At 39.3% G+C, this 19,466-nt stretch overlaps 1 protein-coding gene across 1 annotated transcript in view; it reads left to right on the top strand.

Annotated features, from left to right (window-relative positions):
• CNTNAP5 (contactin associated protein family member 5) overlaps positions 1 to 19,466 on the top strand; it is an 861,846-nt gene that overhangs the window by 375,431 nt on the left and 466,949 nt on the right. The window contains exon 5 of the mRNA XM_015109883.3: positions 9,937 to 10,140. Coding sequence (XP_014965369.3) covers positions 9,937 to 10,140 — 204 coding nt within the window. The remainder of the gene's footprint in view (positions 1 to 9,936; positions 10,141 to 19,466) is intronic.

Here is a 19,466-nt window from a genome sequence, read left to right as displayed (position 1 = left end):
CCTGTGATCTTCCATCTTAAATCAATGACTTCTTTATGAACTTTTCTGACTGGTTGAGGATCTGAAGGCTCCTTCAATAGTCAACAAACATTACCCAGTAGGCTCCCTCTACTAGGCTTCAGAGATACAAAAATAAATAAGACAATCCTTGCCCTTTAGGAACTCACAGATTTTCAGAAGCTACAAAAGGTAGATAAACAAATGCTCATAAATATGGAAGTTTAAGAAACCAAGTCTTTGGTAAGGCTTGCAAAGGAGAAAAAAAAATACACAGCTAACACAGTTTCCTGATGAATTAATGCCCTGCTGCTGCCCAGTGTGTGATTTGACTGATGATATTGCTGTGATTCCTGTGACCCATATGGTAATGGCGGTGATTTTAAAGGAAACCTAAAAAGGGAAAAATGACCTAGTAGTTGGATCAACCACTTTATGCAGCAGTAGGTTTCCACAAAAATGCCAAAGCCTTGCCTCCTACAATTTGTTTTGCATTTACGCCCTGTTGAAGTGGTCACTGGAGTGATTGACCATGACTCCCCTCTGCCTCCTGGAACTAAATGGCTTAGTCTGTGCCCAGGTAGAATCATTAACAAAGACTGTTCACCTTCTCTTAAACATAAAACCATCCTAAATCTTTTTTTTAAAAAAACTGCAAGGGAGAAAAATAATAACTATCATCTCTAATTGTGACATTGCTATTTAAATGACTCTCATTGTACGAACATCCTTTCAGTGGTCAATTGTGTCAACACTGTAGCTTAAGACCAGTGTTGATGGTAGAAGTCAGGAAGCAGCTTGTCATTGCAGGATGCTGCTACCACAACACGAGTTGATCATTCCTTTCCTTCTGTGAGCTTATGACTAAAATTTCTGAAACCTCATCCCCGTAGTGAAACATTTTGCTAACCTGTCTACACCTTAGTGGAGTGATCACTATCTTCTCACTGCCCACCACGCACCTCTTACTTGGGTGACCAGATGGCCCAGCTTGCTCCTTAGTTCTATTCCACGCTTGTCACCCCATTTCATTATTTATAGCTCCCCTTTTCAATCCCACAAGTCCTCATTAGGGTAATAAATTGTAGGGACCACCATAATGCTTCCTTGTACCACATCTTACAGTCGCGCAGTGATGCATTTGCTATGTCACTGTTAGGGTGTTTGAGTTCCTGGGTGGCATGGTTCATGTCTTTGTTATCTTTGCATCTCAGAGCTCAGAACAGTGACCAGAAGGAATACAGAATATGCTTAATACCTGCCAATGGATTTAGGAGTAACAAATAAAATGAGATCTACTATGGGAGTTCCCTAAAATGAATACATTATTTTTGTGTAATCTTTGTCGTTATTCAACAGTCCAGTTGAACCACAAATTTTAAGTGCACCCAAAAAGACACCCATACATCTGAAATATCTAAAAGCAAAACAAAACAAAACAAAAAACCTAAGCATTATGAGAAGGCGAGTCTCACTGTCAGAACTAGAATGTATCTCTGCTGAGGTTATGACTGGAATTCAGAGTTCTGATTTTTTTGTGCACTGTGATTGTTTTCATGTTCCCTTCTTGAAACTCATCCTGTTTCTCATGTGCTATCATGCATAGGAATGTCAGAAATTTTGAAAGAAAAGCTGTGTTAGGAGTTGTCACAGTTAGCTTTGGAAACTTTCATCGTTTTCCTAGTTCATCTGAGGTGATCAGAGTTACTGATAAGGCCTGGCAAAGACACAGAATTGGTGGAGGAATCTGTGCACATTTGAACTGACCATGGAAACCTTGGTGGTTTGTGGATTGCTGGCCAAAGCCCTCGAGTCTTCAGTGCAAGAGTATGGTCTGAATAATCATCATTTTTCTTATATAACGTATCATGACATAAGCTTCAAAATGTAATTGTACTGAAAATCATGTTTACTGTGAACAACCGAAGATGCCAAGTGGGACTGATTGTCGGGGTGAATCCATAGCTTCTCCTGTCAATGTTGAGCTTTGGCTTTCTGGCCCATGAGGAAGCTGACTCCTCGTCCCTGGCCCACACAGGAGCCCAGCTGGCCCACTTGGGGATTCAAGCTTGGAATCTGTTATTCAGTGAAGCCCTTTTTTTAGCTGGTTTGTTGACAAGCTACCAACATCCATCAAATGTGCCAGCATATGCCTCCGGAACTCTGTCTTTCTCAGAAAGCAAGCTGTGACAGCCAGGTCAGCAATTATGGGCCCGGTGGGAAGTCGGCCAGTGCTGGCATTCTCAGTACTCCAGGATGGGGGAGCGCATGCTGGCTCTGTCTTGACCCAAAAGAAGAGGCTGTGCACTGTAGGGCCTGCCTTCATTCTAAGGACTCTGGAGCATGAGCGGCCTATCCTTCATATTCTAGAGAAGGCTGCCAATGTATCCTCATCTTAACAAACCATGCATTGAACTGAATTGAATTGAGTTTGTAATAATGGGATCCCAAAAATCGATTTTGAAAAAAAGGGGAAGAAATTGTCCACTCCGGGAAGTAAGTATCTAACAGCTGTGTTCTGGGTCACTGGCATGGTAGATAAAATAGAGAACTCTGAGGAACAGACATCAGGTATTAATGTGAAGGAAAAAATTCCACAAGGACCACATTAGGTTTTTACTGGCTTGGCAAGGCACAGCAAAATTGGGTAATGGGGGTAGGTGGTCAGGATTAGAATGCAGGCTGACCATGCAAGTAATCTGATGCATTTTCTAAAACACAAAGAGGTCTTTCTAAAAACCCAAAAAGCAATCATGCATTTTCCCTACTCTATATGCTTTTGTAGTTACTTCCTCCATTGATATCAGGGTCACATTGAAACTCATATTATTTTATTTTACTTTATTATTTTGTTTTTGGAGACAGAGTCTCCCTCTGTCGCCCAGGCTGGAGTGCAGTGACGCAATCTTGGCTCACTCCAACCTCCGCCTCCCGGGTTCCAGCAATTCTCCTGCCTCAGCCTCCAGAGTAGCTGCGATTACAGGTGCCCAAACCACGCCCAGCTAATTTTTGTATTTTTAGTAGAGACGGGATTTCACAGTGCTGGCCAGGCTGGTTTCAAACTCCTGACCTCAGGTGATCCGCCTGCCTTGGCCTCCCAACATGTTGAGATTACAGGCATGAGCCACCGTGCCCGGCCAAACCCGTAGTATTTTATTTTTAATTTGACCCTCTACCATGAGACTTCCGACTCTAGTTGTGACCTGTTGACTCCCCACTGCCCTTGGCACCCTACAGTTGAGCACAGAGCTCCTCAAACCTCATCAAGAGCAGCTGCCCCTGAGAGGGCTCCTTAACACACCACTTGCTGGTTCCGACACCCAGTTTTTCATTCCTTAGGTCTACAGTGAGTTCCTACATTCCGTATGTCTAAAAACCTCCTTGGTTACCTCAGCACTGCTGGTCCACAGGGTGCGCTTCCCTTCAGCAAGTCTGACTCCTGATAGATCCTAGATGGGACCCTGCACTTTCTCTCTCTCTCCTCCTTGCCTTGAACTTGCAACCCCTTCCTTCTGGTGGGACTGCCCTTCTCACTGCCACTCCCTCCTTCTATTCTCCTATTCTCACTCCACCCCCCACCTCACCAGCCTGACTACCCCTTATGTCTCAGGACTCTGGAGAAACATTGATCCTGCCTGGACACCCTCCTGGCCCTCTGCCACTCCCTGGAGAGAGTCCAGTGCTCCCTCAGCACACAGTGCTCACCTCCTTCCATTGGATGTAGATGTAGAATTGTGTGCTTGCTCTCTCCAGCTTAGCCCTTGAGAGCCAGGACCTCTGCAGAGCTTGAATACGAGAATGCATGAATGAAGGAAAACCACAAAAATAAAAAAGGATAGAGGGTTTGAGCTTCGGGAAGATGGTGGGGATAGAGAAGGCATTGTACCTCCACCATAACGAAGCCTCCCAGGTGTCCACGTGGTTTCCCTGCCGTCCCAGAAAGGGAGCAAGTGAAGGAGCAAGTGCAGAAGTGCAGGGACCCCGGCCGCGCGCGGTGGCTCAAGCCTGTAATCCCAGCACTTTGGGAGGCCGAGACGGGCGGATCACGAGGTCAGGAGATGGAGACCATCCTGGCTAACACGGTGAAACCCCGTCTCTACTAAAAAATACAAAAAACTAGCCGGGCGAGGTGGCGGGTGCCTGTAGTCCCAGCTACTCGGGAGGCTGAGGCAGGAGAATGGCGTAAACCCGGGAGGCGGAGCTTGCAGTGAGCTGAGATCCGGCCACTGCACTCCAGCCTGGGGGACAGAGCAAGACTCCGTCTCAAAAAAAGAAAAAAAGAAGTGCAGGGACCCCAGGGAAATTCAGAGCAACATTTAAGGAAAAGAAAACTTCTTATTTAACATCATCCTTCCCTTCTTTAAATCAGTGATCAGTTTTGGTTTTTTTTTTTTTTTTTTTGGCTTCAGTGTCAAACAACTCCTTTCCTGGTGTGTGACGTTGAGTGAGGCACACGTTTTTGAGCTTTGCTGTTCCCACTTCACAAATGGGGAAAAAATATGGACCTTTCAGGGCCACTAAGAACATTAAATTAGGTAATGTGTGCTAATTAGTGCCTTTTCCCCTGGGGAATGGATTCAGAGAAAGAAATCTCCACAAGTGTGTTAGAGAAGTTGTGATAGAGAATATGGGAGATATATTCAGTTTTATGTTTTTGGTACCTTTAAAACTAGATATGAAATGATCACCTATTTCCCATCTGCTAGAAAAAGCCCATGTCTACCCTTTTTATTCCTTTCTACACACTTTGTTTCCTTTTAAAAGAGAATCTGCCAAGATGCTCGCACAACACAAAGATTTTGATTTCTATAACCAGACCCCATGCAGCAAATTAAGTTCCAAAGAGATATCCAGAAAAAGTGGTTATGATACTACCTCATGAGGAAAAACCAGCGTATAATAGTTTATCTTTTATTAACAGCAACCTTATAACCATGTGGGTCTTTATTATTATCATTTTAAATCTGTTTTCCAAGTGAAGTTGGGACTGTTGAGTATTCCTAATGTCTAGGAAGGAGTATGAAGTATTCAGTTGTGGAAACCTTTGATCCTTCTTTGAAAGTTTTAAAAACCTGTTTCTGTATCTGGGAAATGACTGGAGCCTGTTGTGTGCAATGTAATTAATATTGCGGAGGTGCAGTGTTTGGCTGAAATCTCTGAGAACAGCAAAGTGTGGCCCTTATCAGGTACTGGTGGTGGTCAGAGGAACGCTCCCGCACTCCCACCAGGCTAGTTCTGTTCTCACTAAAGGCCATGCATCCTCTCTGCACCAATAAGCGTGTGTGAGTCACACGCGGGTCGCAGTTCCAGTGGCTGAGCGTGGCCTGCAGAAGAAACTAACTCTCCCAGTGTGGATGGTCAGCTGGCTCTGAACGGTGAAATAGATGATGTGGCAGGAACTCAGGGGACAGTTGGGCAGCATCACACTTGGGCATAGGCACCTTGATGGGTCACAGCTCATTTCACAAGTGGCTCTGAATGGCATACCCTTCTGGGTCCAGTGTGAGGCTCTGAATTAATGTGGCAAACAGTGTACATCTGGCCCTTGTCCTCATGGCATGCACTGATGTGTTGGACAACTGGACTATAAACCACTGAGAAAACAGATGAGCATCTAATCCAATTGCGAAGTGCATTACGAAGAGAATGGCAAGGTGCTTAGAGGGAGACTAACGGGGATGGAGGACCCCTTAGAAAAAGGGCCAGGTGGGAACTCACTGATGAGCTGAGCATCGTGGTCCGAGTGAGTAGCGCTTGGGAAAGAGCTCAGTGGACTCAGCATGGGTGGGTCAGACAGGGTATGTTTGAGCCCTGGCCCTGGCATTTGTGCATTACATACCTCTTCATCTCTTTGTGCCGTGTTTTTCTTATTTGTAAAGTGGGAATAATAACAGTATTATCCTCAAAGGTTAATTGATGTTATTACATGAGTTCATGCGCAAAAAATACTTAGAGAATTGCAGGGCTTGTGATGTGGGCTCCACACACATTATCCCAGCCCCACACATACATGCATATGCACATACACTAAAATCACAGCATGCCTGGAGCAGTGTGAGGGTTGAAAAAAGGAACAGAGGGTGAGGTGGGAGAGGTGAGCAGAGCAGGATCATGTGGGGTCCTGGAGGCTGAAATTAATTCTCAGGGCAAAGGAAGTTCACTGAAGTACTTTAGCAATGGTGAAGTGTGTTGTTTCTCATGCTTTTTAAAGATAAAAAATGTGTCAGGTGAAGATAGCAAAAGTGGAATCCAGGAAGCAGTTCTGAAACTATTCATAGAAAATGAAAAGCCGGCAATGATGATGAGGGCGTGAATGCACGCCTACTCAGTGTGATGTGAAGGCTACCGAATCCCAAACCCAAACAGAATTTTTCACACCAAGTTCTTGATGGCATCTTTATGCCGTGCTTGAAAATCTTCACTACCGAGTACTTTCTTTTATTGAACGCCTTTGTATTTTCAGGTCTGAGCTTGTGCAATTTTCACAATGACTTTGAAGGTAGGTTGCTGTAAGCCCCATCATACAGATAGGAGGAGGTTCAGAGAAATCCAAAAAGTTGCTTCAACCAACCCCGCCCCCAGGTAGTAAGGAGCAAAACCAGAATTGAAACCCAGCTCCGTTAGACTTGTGCTATTGATTGGCTTCGTTTTCTCTAGGTCTTATGACAACATGAAGATGTGTTTTCTTAGAGATAACCTATGTCCCTTTGCCATCAACATTTATATCCTTAGTTAAGTCACTAGACTAGCCAGACATTGGAGGGAATGGAATGTAGATCATAGTAACGATGATGAATGGGGAGGGAGGTGAGTGAGTGAGTGGACTGGAGAAAGGAAACATTTGGAATTCAGCACTTGACCCAAGAACTCAGGCCTCCATGAGGGGTCCTGGCAGCCAAGTACACTGGAGTATGGCATTATAAAATGAAGAGGGATGGGGGAAATAGCAGAAACATAATGAATATTTATATTTCCATAAATTTATCCATAACCATTGCTTGGACAAAAAAGTGTCAAAGGTGTGTGTGTGTGTGTATACATATATATGTATATATATATGTATATACACACACCTTTATATATACTTATATAAATATATATATTTATATAAATATGCATACATTTATATAAATATATTTATATAAATATGTATATATTTATACAAATATATAATTTATTTATATAAATATTAACCCAAATTCTCTCACTGCATTCTTACAATCAGTTGTAAATGTAAATGAATACATTGTTATGCACCATTTTATAAGGATGGAAAGCAAGGCCCATAGTTTTGACGTAAACTTACCCCCAGTCAGACACTTGGTGAGTAGTAGAGCTTCTCTGTAGAGGGCTCCTCTCCTTAGTTTAATGTCTTTACCAGGGAACCAAAGGCAAATTTCCTCCATGTTGTTTCACTTCACTGCACATGGGACCCCACCTGCCATGTTCAGACTCTGTGCTCAGTGCTGGTGCTGGCTGGGAGATAAAGAGTGGTATGAGTGAGTGGACATGATGTATACAGTTTGTGGACTGTGATTCTCACATGGCATGTGATAACAAAAACAGAGGGGTGTGCCCAGTGCTAGAGAAACCCAGAGTTCAGATGCGATATCTGTCTATGGGAGTGGGGCAAATGCATCCATGAATAATGATGAGATTGAGTTACTGCTTCAAAGACACACCACGTGCTGTATGTCTCAGCCTGCAAGAAATGCCACACTGGGAGCTAGAGATCTTTCTGCCCTTTCTCCATCCCGCTGTCCTCCTGCAGTACTGAGATGCACCAAACATTCTCATGCCTCTGTTCCCCCTCCTGGAGACATTGAGTCCCTCCTTTCCCTGGGGTAACTCCTACATATTGTTAAAGGCCAATATACCACTCACTTCCTCTAAGAAACCCTGTCTGAATCTACCCCCTTTGAACTGAGTCAGTTCAGTGAGCATTACTGTGAGCATTAATCTCTGCATTTGCCTTTAGAACCTCTGTGGGACACTATGTGGTCCTTCTACTCACTGCTGGGCACTAAAGGGGCTACCTAGGACCCAATTTCTACTCCACAATCTGGTGCAGTGGCAGAGTAGAAGCAATCAGAAGAGAATATTAGTATTGCGTACATAGTGATGTACGCACTGTGCACACAGTAATTTCAACTAGAGTGTGAGAAGCCAAAACATGACAGAACAAGAAGCTTGGGGCTACTTTGGCAACCTTGGGCAGTAAATATCTGAATCAAAATTGAAAAAAGCATCATTTGGGGTAAGAAGGTCAGGTGCCAACCAATAGAGTAACCTCAATAGGAACTAATCCTGTTATTTCAATTACTACTAATACCTCTCCTATCTATTATTGATTTAACACAAATAATGTGCCATGCACCATGAGTTCACACTGATGTGTCATCACTTTGTAAGTCTTAGCACATTTACTTCTCAAAGCAGTTTTCTCTAATGGATATAATTATCTTCATCTTATAAATAATACAATCACCTTAGACCAAGGTGACCCAAGTAACAAACTATGGTCATCACAGTTGAGAATCCATTACCTTATCTATATCACAGTCCTCACTACTCCATGAGTGGTGGCAACTGTTGGTCTGTGGCCCCACTTTGGTCTGGGTGGAATCCTAGTTGAGATAACAGGCATAAATGCATTGATGAGGTAGGGAGGGGAGGTGCCGAGAAAGGTGGACATTTGTGAAAGTCTCTTGGACTGTTTCTTTTTAAAGTCTAGGTTTCCATCAGCAACCTTTTGGTTGGGACCACTTCATTCCATATAAATAAATTGTGCAATTGGGTTTTAAAACTAATTACAGAAAAGTATTATTTCATTTTCCTTTTCATTTCAGAACCTCAGATTCACAAAGAATGTTTCTAGATCCTTGGTGGAAAAAAACATTATCTTTGTGTATGCTCAGGCTGAGGATTTTAATTGCATGATGGATAATAGAAAAATTGAGTTTTCTTGGGTACTCCATTTTAGATAGAAAATCCCACTCCCTCCACATAATCACCACAATCCCACCCACAGAACATGGTATATAATGAATCAGTTTCAATGTATAATTAAACAGTCTTACATTTTTTTCTACAATAAAAGCTCATTATAGAAGTTTTTGTAATTAAAAAATAGAAAAGAAAACATGAAAATAACCTAGAACAACACATTCCAAATAGAATCTCTATTAGATTTTTGGCATAATTTGTCAGGTATGTTTGCACATACCTGGTACATAAGTTTATCTAAATCATGGTTACTTGACCTTCCCCCCCCCCCTTTTTTTTTTGCTTTGATAATAATGAATTGAATGTTTTCTATGAAAACACTAAAATGATAAATATCACCAGCACAGATAAGACAGTTATGGCAGGAATGTAGTACATTTGCCCTCTTTGTTCAAATACGAGTCTTCTTTTGCTGAGTATTTTATTTTTCCACTGAACCCAGTAGAAGCCTCAGAATCCTCCTCAACACAGCCTTCTAGGGAGACAGTACTATGTGGAGTTGGCATCATAATTATATCTATTTTTCATCTCTAATGTTGTGTCTGAGATGATGAGATCAAGTGCTTCTGACTGTCAGGAAGACAGATCATGGGAGATTATTCTAAGCCATCTGACGTAGTAAGCCAGACATAGGTACTTGCGGTATTCTCACCCTGTCCCCTCCAGCAAAAGCTGACATACCACTAATGAGAGTTTTTACTTCTAAATTGATGATCAGTTCACTTTGACTCAGTGTGTGGTGACTGCTTGTAAATGAATAATTCCCTTGAGTCTAATTAGGTTGGTTCTAGTCTACATGTTTCCTGTTGAGACTAGACCTGGCAGATCTCAAGAACATTTCTGTGAACTGGACACAAACTAATAAGGGAAACAGGAACAGCAGTCATGAGGATATGCACTGATTTTTCTCTCCCGCTCCTTCTTTGTTCCCAGAATCAGACGTTGCTGACTTTGATGGCCGAAGCTCACTTCTGTACAGGTTCAATCAGAAGTTGATGAGTACTCTCAAAGATGTGATCTCCCTGAAGTTCAAGAGCATGCAAGGAGATGGGGTCCTGTTCCATGGAGAAGGTCAGCGTGGAGACCACATCACCTTGGAACTCCAGAAGGGGAGGCTCTCCCTGCACCTCAACTTGGGTAGGCTCAGACTTCCCCTTCCAATGCCAAGGGATAGAGAGTCCCTTTACTCCACAGGTCACAGTGTCTGACACTTGCAGTGTATCTGGTGGAATTCACTGGAGCACAATCTAAGTAATATTGGTGGGGATATAAATGTTTAAGGCATATATAGCATTCTTTGACACAATATAACACTGATATGTAGGGAGAGTTGCAAATTCATTGTTATGTATTTATTGGCTTAACTACGTATTTATCCATTTAATTCTCTTAGTAACTGAAACTCTAAACAATCTTTCACAAGTTTAACTGTACACACATTTTATAAGGAGGCTTGTATATACACATTTTATAAGGAGGCTTGCTCAGAATTTATTCTATTAGGTACATTTAAGAAAGTTAAGTTTCAGAGGGAAAATGAAGGAGAAGCATTTTGGTTGCTCTGGGTTATTTTGTGTTGGGGAAGAGGGGACCATAAGTGTGAGGCAAAAAAATCTAAGTTTCTAGGCATTCCCATGTCTTTTTAAGGGAAACTATTTTCTTTAGGTGCCCTTGCTATACCAGGTTAAGTCCCAGACTCACCAGATTCCATTAAACTTAGTACAGAAGTACTCCTGCCTCCACACAGTTAGGACACAGCCTCCCACTGTGGGCTGGTGTCCATCAGGACCTGTTGCGCTACAGGCAGGTCACGTTCATTGTGACCAATTTCTTATCCCAGAGAAAGAGGAGAGAGGCCCAGCCCCCTGTACATGATCAAAGGTACTTCTGAAGGAAGGGTAAGTTGAGTGCAAAAGGCAGGAGCACAGTTCCCAAGGATGCAAACAAAAAAACAAAAGCAAAACAAAGCAAAACAAAACAAAAACGCTCTTCTATAGGAAAAAGAAAGAAAGGAAAAAAGAGATAAGCTGAAAAAAAAGTAAATGACTGTTTTTCGTAAGAATGACTCCCTGCTTCCCATCTGATATTTCCTAATATTAAAGGGAAAGGAAAATAGTTATCCTTTTGTCTTTACTATAAAATAGTAAAGAAGGAAAGAAATTGCAAAATGTAATTTGTAACATCAAGTTGCATGGAAGATTGACCAAAAAAAAGTTGCATGGAAAATTGCCAAAAACTTAAATAAATTTTAGCAATTAGCTGAAGAGACATAAGAATGAATATTAGTGCCCCCAAACCAAACAATATAATTTTGAAGCATTTCTGAGGGTCTTCTTGGGGCCCCATGGTGACTGTAGGCAGGGATAGCAGAAAGAATCTCTAGATTTCAAATTAACTCAAAATTGACACCTAATATATTAGATTAAGTACACTCCAAAATACCTTTAAAAGTAGAATCTCACCTAGAAGAGAGTGGTAAAAAATTTTTGCTGGTAACCTCATTGGTTGTAATTACCATAACTAAAGATGCAAGCATCAGAACTTTCTGAAGGCTGGGTGTCCAAATACTACACAAACATGCATCAATCCATTAACTCGTTTTCAGTTTTCCAGAAAGGAGATCAGATGAATGAAGCTGAGCATCCCAGTTACAAGTGGCTCACACAGCATTTTGAGTTGTGGGTAAAGTTGTTATTACTTATCAAGAGCAAAGCAGGTGTCTTCTACTGGTAACATTAAGAAATCTTTCAGTTACTACTGTTTAGATTCCCAATTCAGGTATGGCATTTCACATCCAAAACTCTGCTCCCACATACAAAATCTAATGTTGTAAACCAGATTCATTCATGGTGTGGATGGTAGAAATAGCATAGGTATGGTCATGTAACACGTTTTGTTTTGATTACAGATGTGCCATCAAATTATGTTATATTATTTTATTTTATTTATTATGTGATTTATTATGGTGAATGTCTTCTGAGCCTCAGTTTCCTTATTTCTAATCTGGGGCTAATGACTTGTCTTGCAGAGTATGGACATGAAAACCAAGAACACTATAAATACGTTTTCTATAGCAATGAGTAAACATGGACAAATGCCAAAAATAGAAGCTCAGTATTGCTCATGTATTCCAACAATATCTGAATGCCTCACCCTGAACTATGCTGGCTTTTCTGAACATAAATGGAATATTAAGATGAATAGCACCGACTCCTTGCTACGATACGTAGATGGCAGGATAAGTCTTTCTTCCCAGTTTCCGTCTTCTCTATATTTCCATCCATGGTGGTAATTAAGTAAAACCTTACTTGGTGAATGATTAAGTAGTAAGAATATATTTTAGCTATATTCTGCATAGTTTAAAAATGTCTTCATCCTTTTTATCTGTTTCTGCAGCTCTTCCTTTTTATCGGTTTACCACAGTTGAGTGTTTTCTGTACTTACCTGTTTGAAGCAGTCACCTAGGATACTTCTTAAATAGCCTAAGTTTCTAGGTTCCTCTTCTAGAGAAACACTGCCACAGATTAGTACTTTAGCCCCTCCTATCTCATTACAGCTAGAAGATCTCTGGAAGCACTAAGCAAAGGGGAGTGATAACACCTTTGCTTTGCCCATAGTGGAAAATCTATTAATATAGGTTTTATAAGCACCAGAATAACACCTTGTTCATTTCTGTATCTCTAGCCTTTAGGAGAACCCCTTCCTAAAGTAGGTGCTTGAGGCAAATTGAGTACATTAGAAACAGGGTTTTCATCACAAATTTCATTATTCCTGTCGGGCTTGTTCACCTTCAAGTCTGCACTCCTGACTCCTCCATGATCCACCACTGTCTCTGACAATGGGGTATATTTACAGAGTATCCACAGTGTGGTTAGGTCCAGTCCAATCCTCAAGGAAGACTTATGGCATAAGTACATATTAGCCCCAGTTTACAGATATGAAATAGTAGGCTCAAAGAGGATAAATTACTTGTGCCATTTACACAGACTGTGGTTAGTGTAGCTACCATTACAATCTACTTATATCTAACCAGGTGTTTTGCTATTAATTTTAGATTATAAAATATATATCAGTTTTTAAAAAACTGAAAATAATATAAAAAAGGAAAAAAATCCAAATCCTACAACCTGATTATCTCTTTTACTAACATTTTAGTATCTTTTCAATATTTATCTTAGTTATTTATATGAATTCTTTAAATATTATTTTAAAATACTGTTCTTTTCCTGTTGTCACATAGCCTCAAAGGGGAAAGAGTTTATGACATCCATGATCAGGTTTGTTCTGTTAAAAAAATGAATCAGAAAAGCAATAGAAATATAGGAGAGCTGAGAGACAGAGAGAAAGAGAGGCAGGATTCAAGTTAACGGGTTAAAGAATAGCGCTGGTCAAATAAAGAGAGTTTTGGGTTTTCCCTCTCCAATTTATATGGACATTTCAGCCATGTCTCCTTTAGTAACAATTCTTCATCTGCAATGTGTATTCATTTTCTAATCAGTTACTTGCAATTCAGAAATTCAGGCTAAGAGTGAAGAAGTCCAGCACCGTGGTCAGCTGCTCAGGATGGCTTTGTGGCTATACCTAGTGTTCTTTTCTAGTGATGCTCTTTGATGAGTATCCAATTTACATTACATAGTTACCCTAACCCTTACTGTGTCTGGCTTGGGTAGAGACAGTCCTACGGAGAAATTGAACTATGTGGTTCCTCTTTGCCTACTTTCTTAGAGTGGAACATTGGTATTTTCCCGGAACTACTAAATGGGAAAGATATTTCTTCTTTCAATCCATAAGGGGGTTAGACATGTTTCCTTTCTCACTTTTTACACATCTCATTCAAATTGCCAATGGTAGTCTGCCCTCTGCAGAATTACAATAGTCTGAACCCATTCCTGCAGGTAGAGAATCAAAGAGCGGAGATATTACGTGACAAGAGAACTGTTGTAAGAATGAAGAAGACATCAATAGTACATGCGGGTCACTCGTCCTTACAAGAGCCCAGTGTCTTTTGACTGAGGCAGGATGTTTATGCAATCCCCAATACATACGGCTGTAGTAAAGTGAGACTCAAGTGAGACTCCTAGAATAGAACAAACATCTGAGGAGCACCCGGGAGCTGAGTACAGGGTTCAGGCGCCAAAGCATGTGATTGCATAATCAACCATTGAGATGCCAGAGAAAGTTCTTTCCATTATCCAGAGAGTCAAATGAACATTCAATTTAGCTCTTTTGAAACTCAGGCATTTCAGTCAGCCAACTCACACATATTTATGGAATGTTTATCATGTTTCTCGAATTGTACTAAACACTATAAAAGTTTTTTCAGTTGCCATTTTTTGAGAGCCCACATTTAGGCATTGCATTAAACATTTAAAATACATATTTTATTTAAATTACACGACAATCCTACAATCTATATCCAAACCCATTAACAGATGAAGAACTGCTGGTCCGTGATTCCCAGTAAGTGGCTCAAGGTCACATAGCTGCATAGCTGTAGATATGGGATGATAGCCTTATCCAATCCTCCCCCAATTCTCTGATGTTAATCACTAGAATGTTATAAACTTTTACAAGACAAATAATAAAAATTACGAAACAATTCTAAAAAATGTTAAATATCAGGCAGACAATATGCATGTCTTAAGTTGTGAGAATGGAGAGATCAAACAGGAACAGAGGGATCCAGGATCAACCTTGAGCAATCTGGAGATTTTATTATGGAGAGGGGAGAAAAACAGGCATTTCATTCAAAGAATCAATGGGATAAAATGCACCACATTTTTCATAAATTCTGTCATTATGTAATAAGAATAGGTAAAACAAGTACAGTAAATAAGGCACTGAATTCTGCACTGGGAGTTAAAAGTTGGATTTATCAGTATCTATATTCAAGAGGCTCTCAACCTAGTAAAATAGTTATTTCTACTTACCTTTTAGCTTGGTTATAGTAATTGGAAATTAAATAACTATGCATCATCAAAATCATGTAAGAAATGTATTAAGATAATGTTTGCGAAGATAGCAAAGTCACAGAAGATGGACACAAGTTAGACACCACAGTAGAGCAACAGCTCCTAAATCTGGAGAGTGTTTTTAGTCAATACGATTGAGAAATTTCTTAACAACTAAGGACATGTGTTTCATGCTTTAGAGAAACATAGAGACTTGCTCTGGATTGAAGGTCAAGTCCATTGAAATCATATTGTTTCCTGTCCGTTTCTTATTTTCTCCAGGGCTCTCACTTAGATACATAGGAGACCACTCACTAGCCTTGCATATTCCAAACAAAGTTGAAAGGGAGTACCTTTATAATACTGGCTGGGACAGGGAGGTGCAATTTTTCTCCTCATTCTGTGTCATGTCCTCCCTTCTTAGTGTTGCCCCATTTTACTTTTCTACAGCTCTCTGTTTTCCAATCCATTAAATTCCTTTGCAAACGAATGTCCTCCCTTCCTACTAAGCTACACAACTTACATGCGTATATGGGAGATACAGATAGTAAGAGCGTGAGAAATGAGGGAGAATGAGAGTATCCATTTTTCCACTAAAAGTAGTGGAGAGAGTTTTAGCTTTGGAGTCAAATAGAATTGGGTTGTAACCCCAGTTCTTTGAGTCCTTAGGTAAATCTTCTGGCTTCTTGGAGAGTAACCTTTCTGCAGGGTTATTATGGTCACGAATAATTAGAACAACATATGTGAAGTGTTTAACTTGTGTGAGAAGCTTAAGAAATACAAGTGAATATCGGTGTTGATAATCTGACAAATTAAAGGTGGGTGGAAAAGTTGATTCTGATGATCTGATAGAGGCAGTCATGAGGGAATTCACATGAGTGGCCACCTGTTTTATCAATAGTGAATCAAACCCTTTTCAAGAATGACTTTTTTTTTTTTTTTTGCTCAAATACAATCTTAAACACGAGAGTTCCCATCCCCTTTTTCCCAGGCTGTCTGAAATTCACAGATTATGAAAGTTAAAGTGGTATCCATGTTTGAACAGTTAAGATAAGACCTAGCAAGAAGATTTAATCAAACAAGGCATTTGGGTGAAAACAGTGCCACATGCATGCCCTTTACCAGAAAATGTGAGTTCTAAGTAAGGGTGAAAGAATTGGCATGCGTATCCACAGCATCTTGAGGTGGAGGGAGAATAAATAGGTAAAGTTAAACATGTTTTGCAAACATTTCAAGCTTCCTATAAAAATTGTTGTATTTCTTAAGGCCTTGGGTAGTATATATATTATTTCATTTTAACTATATTTTAAACCACATGAAACAAGTTTTATTTCATTAGAAATAATTTTTTTTTTTTTTTTTGAGACGGAGTCTCACTCTGTCCCCAGGCTGGAGTGCAGTGGCCGGATCTCAGCTCACTGCAAGCTCCGCCTCCCGGGTTTAGGCCATTCTCCTGCCTCAGCCTCCCAAGTAGCTGGGACTACAGGCGCCCGCCACCTCGCCCGGCTAATTTTTTGTATTTTTTAGTAGAGACGGGGTTTCACCGTGTTAGCCAGGATGGTCTCGATCTCCTGACCTCATGATCCGCCCATCTCGGCCTCCCAAAGTGCTGGGATTACAGGCTTGAGCCACCGTGCCCGGCCAGAAATAATTATTTCCCTTTTCTATTTCTGATCCCAAAGTTAGTTTCTGTCTAGTTTTATTGTTTTTGTCCTTCACAATTGCCCATGAAAACTTTTATCTTTGTCTTAAGAAATTAGAAACTAGTTAAAACTAGTAATTGAACCTCAAATGCCACTGAGATAAAACTTAAAATCGATATTCTAAGATTTTAAGAATGACAATTTCTTGAGAATTAAGTGTTTTGTGATCTCTAATAATGGAAATTTCTATGGAAAACGAAACGTTTCTGAGGACTACCATCCTACTCTTCTCATAAATACAATTCTAAACATCCTTTTATAATGAAGAGCAGAAATTTTCTTTTCCTAATTTTTTAACCAAACCAAGTTTCACTAAACTTGTTTTGATATAAGATATCTGAGTGTTGGTATATAATAACTATATAATGGAGAAGGAGTGATGAGATTTATCCATAGGTGCTCCTTTTTGGTTAATTAATAAGTAACTTGTAATTCCCAAGAGATTCAATAATTACACATCTCTGATATATAGTCTTCAACAAATATACTATGCAGTGTCAGGATTGTGTTTTTAATTAAGTTTATTTTTCTCATTATCCAAAATAGTTATGCTCACTCTAAAATACAGAGAAAAGAAAAAAAACGATTGTGGTAAATGCATTATTCAATTTTACCCACACATAGTGCTTATTTGTGCCTTTTCCAGACTTGTATTTAGTCTATATTTTGTACGTTTGTCTTCTGCTCATGTATATTTTAAATCAGTATAGTCTAATTATTGAGTATTCTATTTATTAAATATTACTTTTAATGTTATCAAAAAGGGCAGTCACAACTTTTGAAATAATGTATTTTATAAATATTTTGATGGCTATTTAATATAATACTTCATCCAGTGAGTCTACCTAAATGTACTCAGATTTTTTTCTCCTTCCAAATTATTGCATATTATATGCAATTTTTAAATCACTAGCCACTTAAAAATTTTTCCACAACATTTCAGCTTGCTTTTTTAGAATACATTTACAGAAAGTGGTTTACTAGGCAAAAAGTTGTGAACATTAGTTTAAGACCCTTGATACTAACTGAAATGTTTTTCCATAAAATTGGTGGGACTCAATTTTGCATTATCTTTGGGCATATATATACATATACACACACACACACACACACACACTAAGTAAATGAACAATGTAAACAAGGGCATATATATATATGTATCTTTGGGCATATATATATATGCACAAAGTAAATGAAAAATGTAAACAAGGAGCAATGCTAATCCACTTTTGAGAAAAGGTCAACAAATTGCTCTAAGTATTCATAAAAATTTCATGAGCTACTTTGCATAAAATGATAAGTGTGTTAATTAAGTTTGTGGTTTCATTAGATGCAGTAAATGAAAGGTAGTCACTATTTATTTAAGAAGAAGTACTTTTATTTTCCTAAAGTCTTAAAATTATAAGAAACAGAATTGTTGGATGCAATGAGAGTAGCAAACTTTCTGAGCCAAAGTTAAGACCCAGGAGAGAAAGGACTGACATTAAACCTTGAAGAGGGTAAAGGTAAGGTTACTGATGCTGGCTCTGCTTCCCACTCTTCTACACCACGGAGATGTTCCTGTCCATTGAGATGGTGGTGATGATGGTGTCAGTGGATGCAAGAAGGGTACAGTGAGCAACAACCAACATAACCTACTACTGGAAGCTTTAGGATTTGAAGATCCAAATCATGTACTTAGATTGCCTTGATCCAGTCAACATAACAAATACCACCCTATCCAATTTACTAGTGTTCTCCTGCCATTTGAAAGTTATACAATCTATTTCACTAACTAAGACCACTCAAGGATTTTAAAATAGTGGAACTGAGACAATTTGGTAGCCATCTCAAAACATAAAGGTAGAACTGTGTCTCATACAGTACATCAGCAAAAATTTCAGTGGAAAGGAAGTAGAGAAAACTAGAAGAATTCGTCAGTGATCTCAGAATAAGGAGAACCATTTAAACTATGATACAAATCCAGAATTAATAAGAAAAATGATGGATTTGTTCCCAATGCACAAATACCTGAGTAGTGAATTTAAAAAATCAATCAAACAAACAAAAACAGAAAAACAACATCAAAAAACAAATAAAGAAAGGCAAAAAGATATTTTCAAAATTCATATCACAGGCAAAATATAGGAAGAGACAGTTCAAAGAAAAGGAAATAAAACTAAAAAGATTTTCCACCTCATTCTTATTAAAATAAATGCATATTAAAATTACTCAGAAATACACTTTTTTAACCTACCAGGCAGGCAAAAATTTAACGCTAGACCATCTGTTGTTGACAAGCCTGTGGTAAAGGCACTCCTAGGCATTTAAATAGGCACGGTCTTTATATAGGACATTTTGGCAGCATTTGTCAAAATTGCCAACGTGAAAGCCTTTGTCCTCCAATTCTTCATCTAAGAATGAATGCTACAAATATGCTTGTGCCCAAGCAAGATATTGTCCACATAATAAAGTATTTCAACAGTTTTAGAGATCTAAAGTAAGTAGAAACATCTAAATTTGTATCACTAAGAGCTCATTAAGTGAAATATGATATGTTCTATATATCATATATATGATCATATATAATTATGTATCATATTACATGTATATAGATCATATATATTATATGTATACATATTAGAGCATGGAATACTATGCAGTTATAAAAAGGATGGGAAAGCTCTTTATATTTTGATAAAGATTTTCAGGATAGATTAAATAAAAATAGAAAGTTGGAGATAAATGCACATTGTATTTTACCATCAGGGTAAAAAATTAAATGAGTAGAAATAAAGAAAATCTATGTTTGCTGCTTGCATACACCTAA

The sequence above is a fragment of the Macaca mulatta genome, chromosome 12 (assembly GCF_049350105.2).
Source record: "Macaca mulatta isolate MMU2019108-1 chromosome 12, T2T-MMU8v2.0, whole genome shotgun sequence".
Classification (NCBI taxonomy): Eukaryota; Metazoa; Chordata; class Mammalia; order Primates; family Cercopithecidae; genus Macaca; species Macaca mulatta.
The sequence above is the reverse complement of the archived record's forward strand: the minus strand, read 5'-3'. Positions and strand labels throughout refer to the sequence as shown.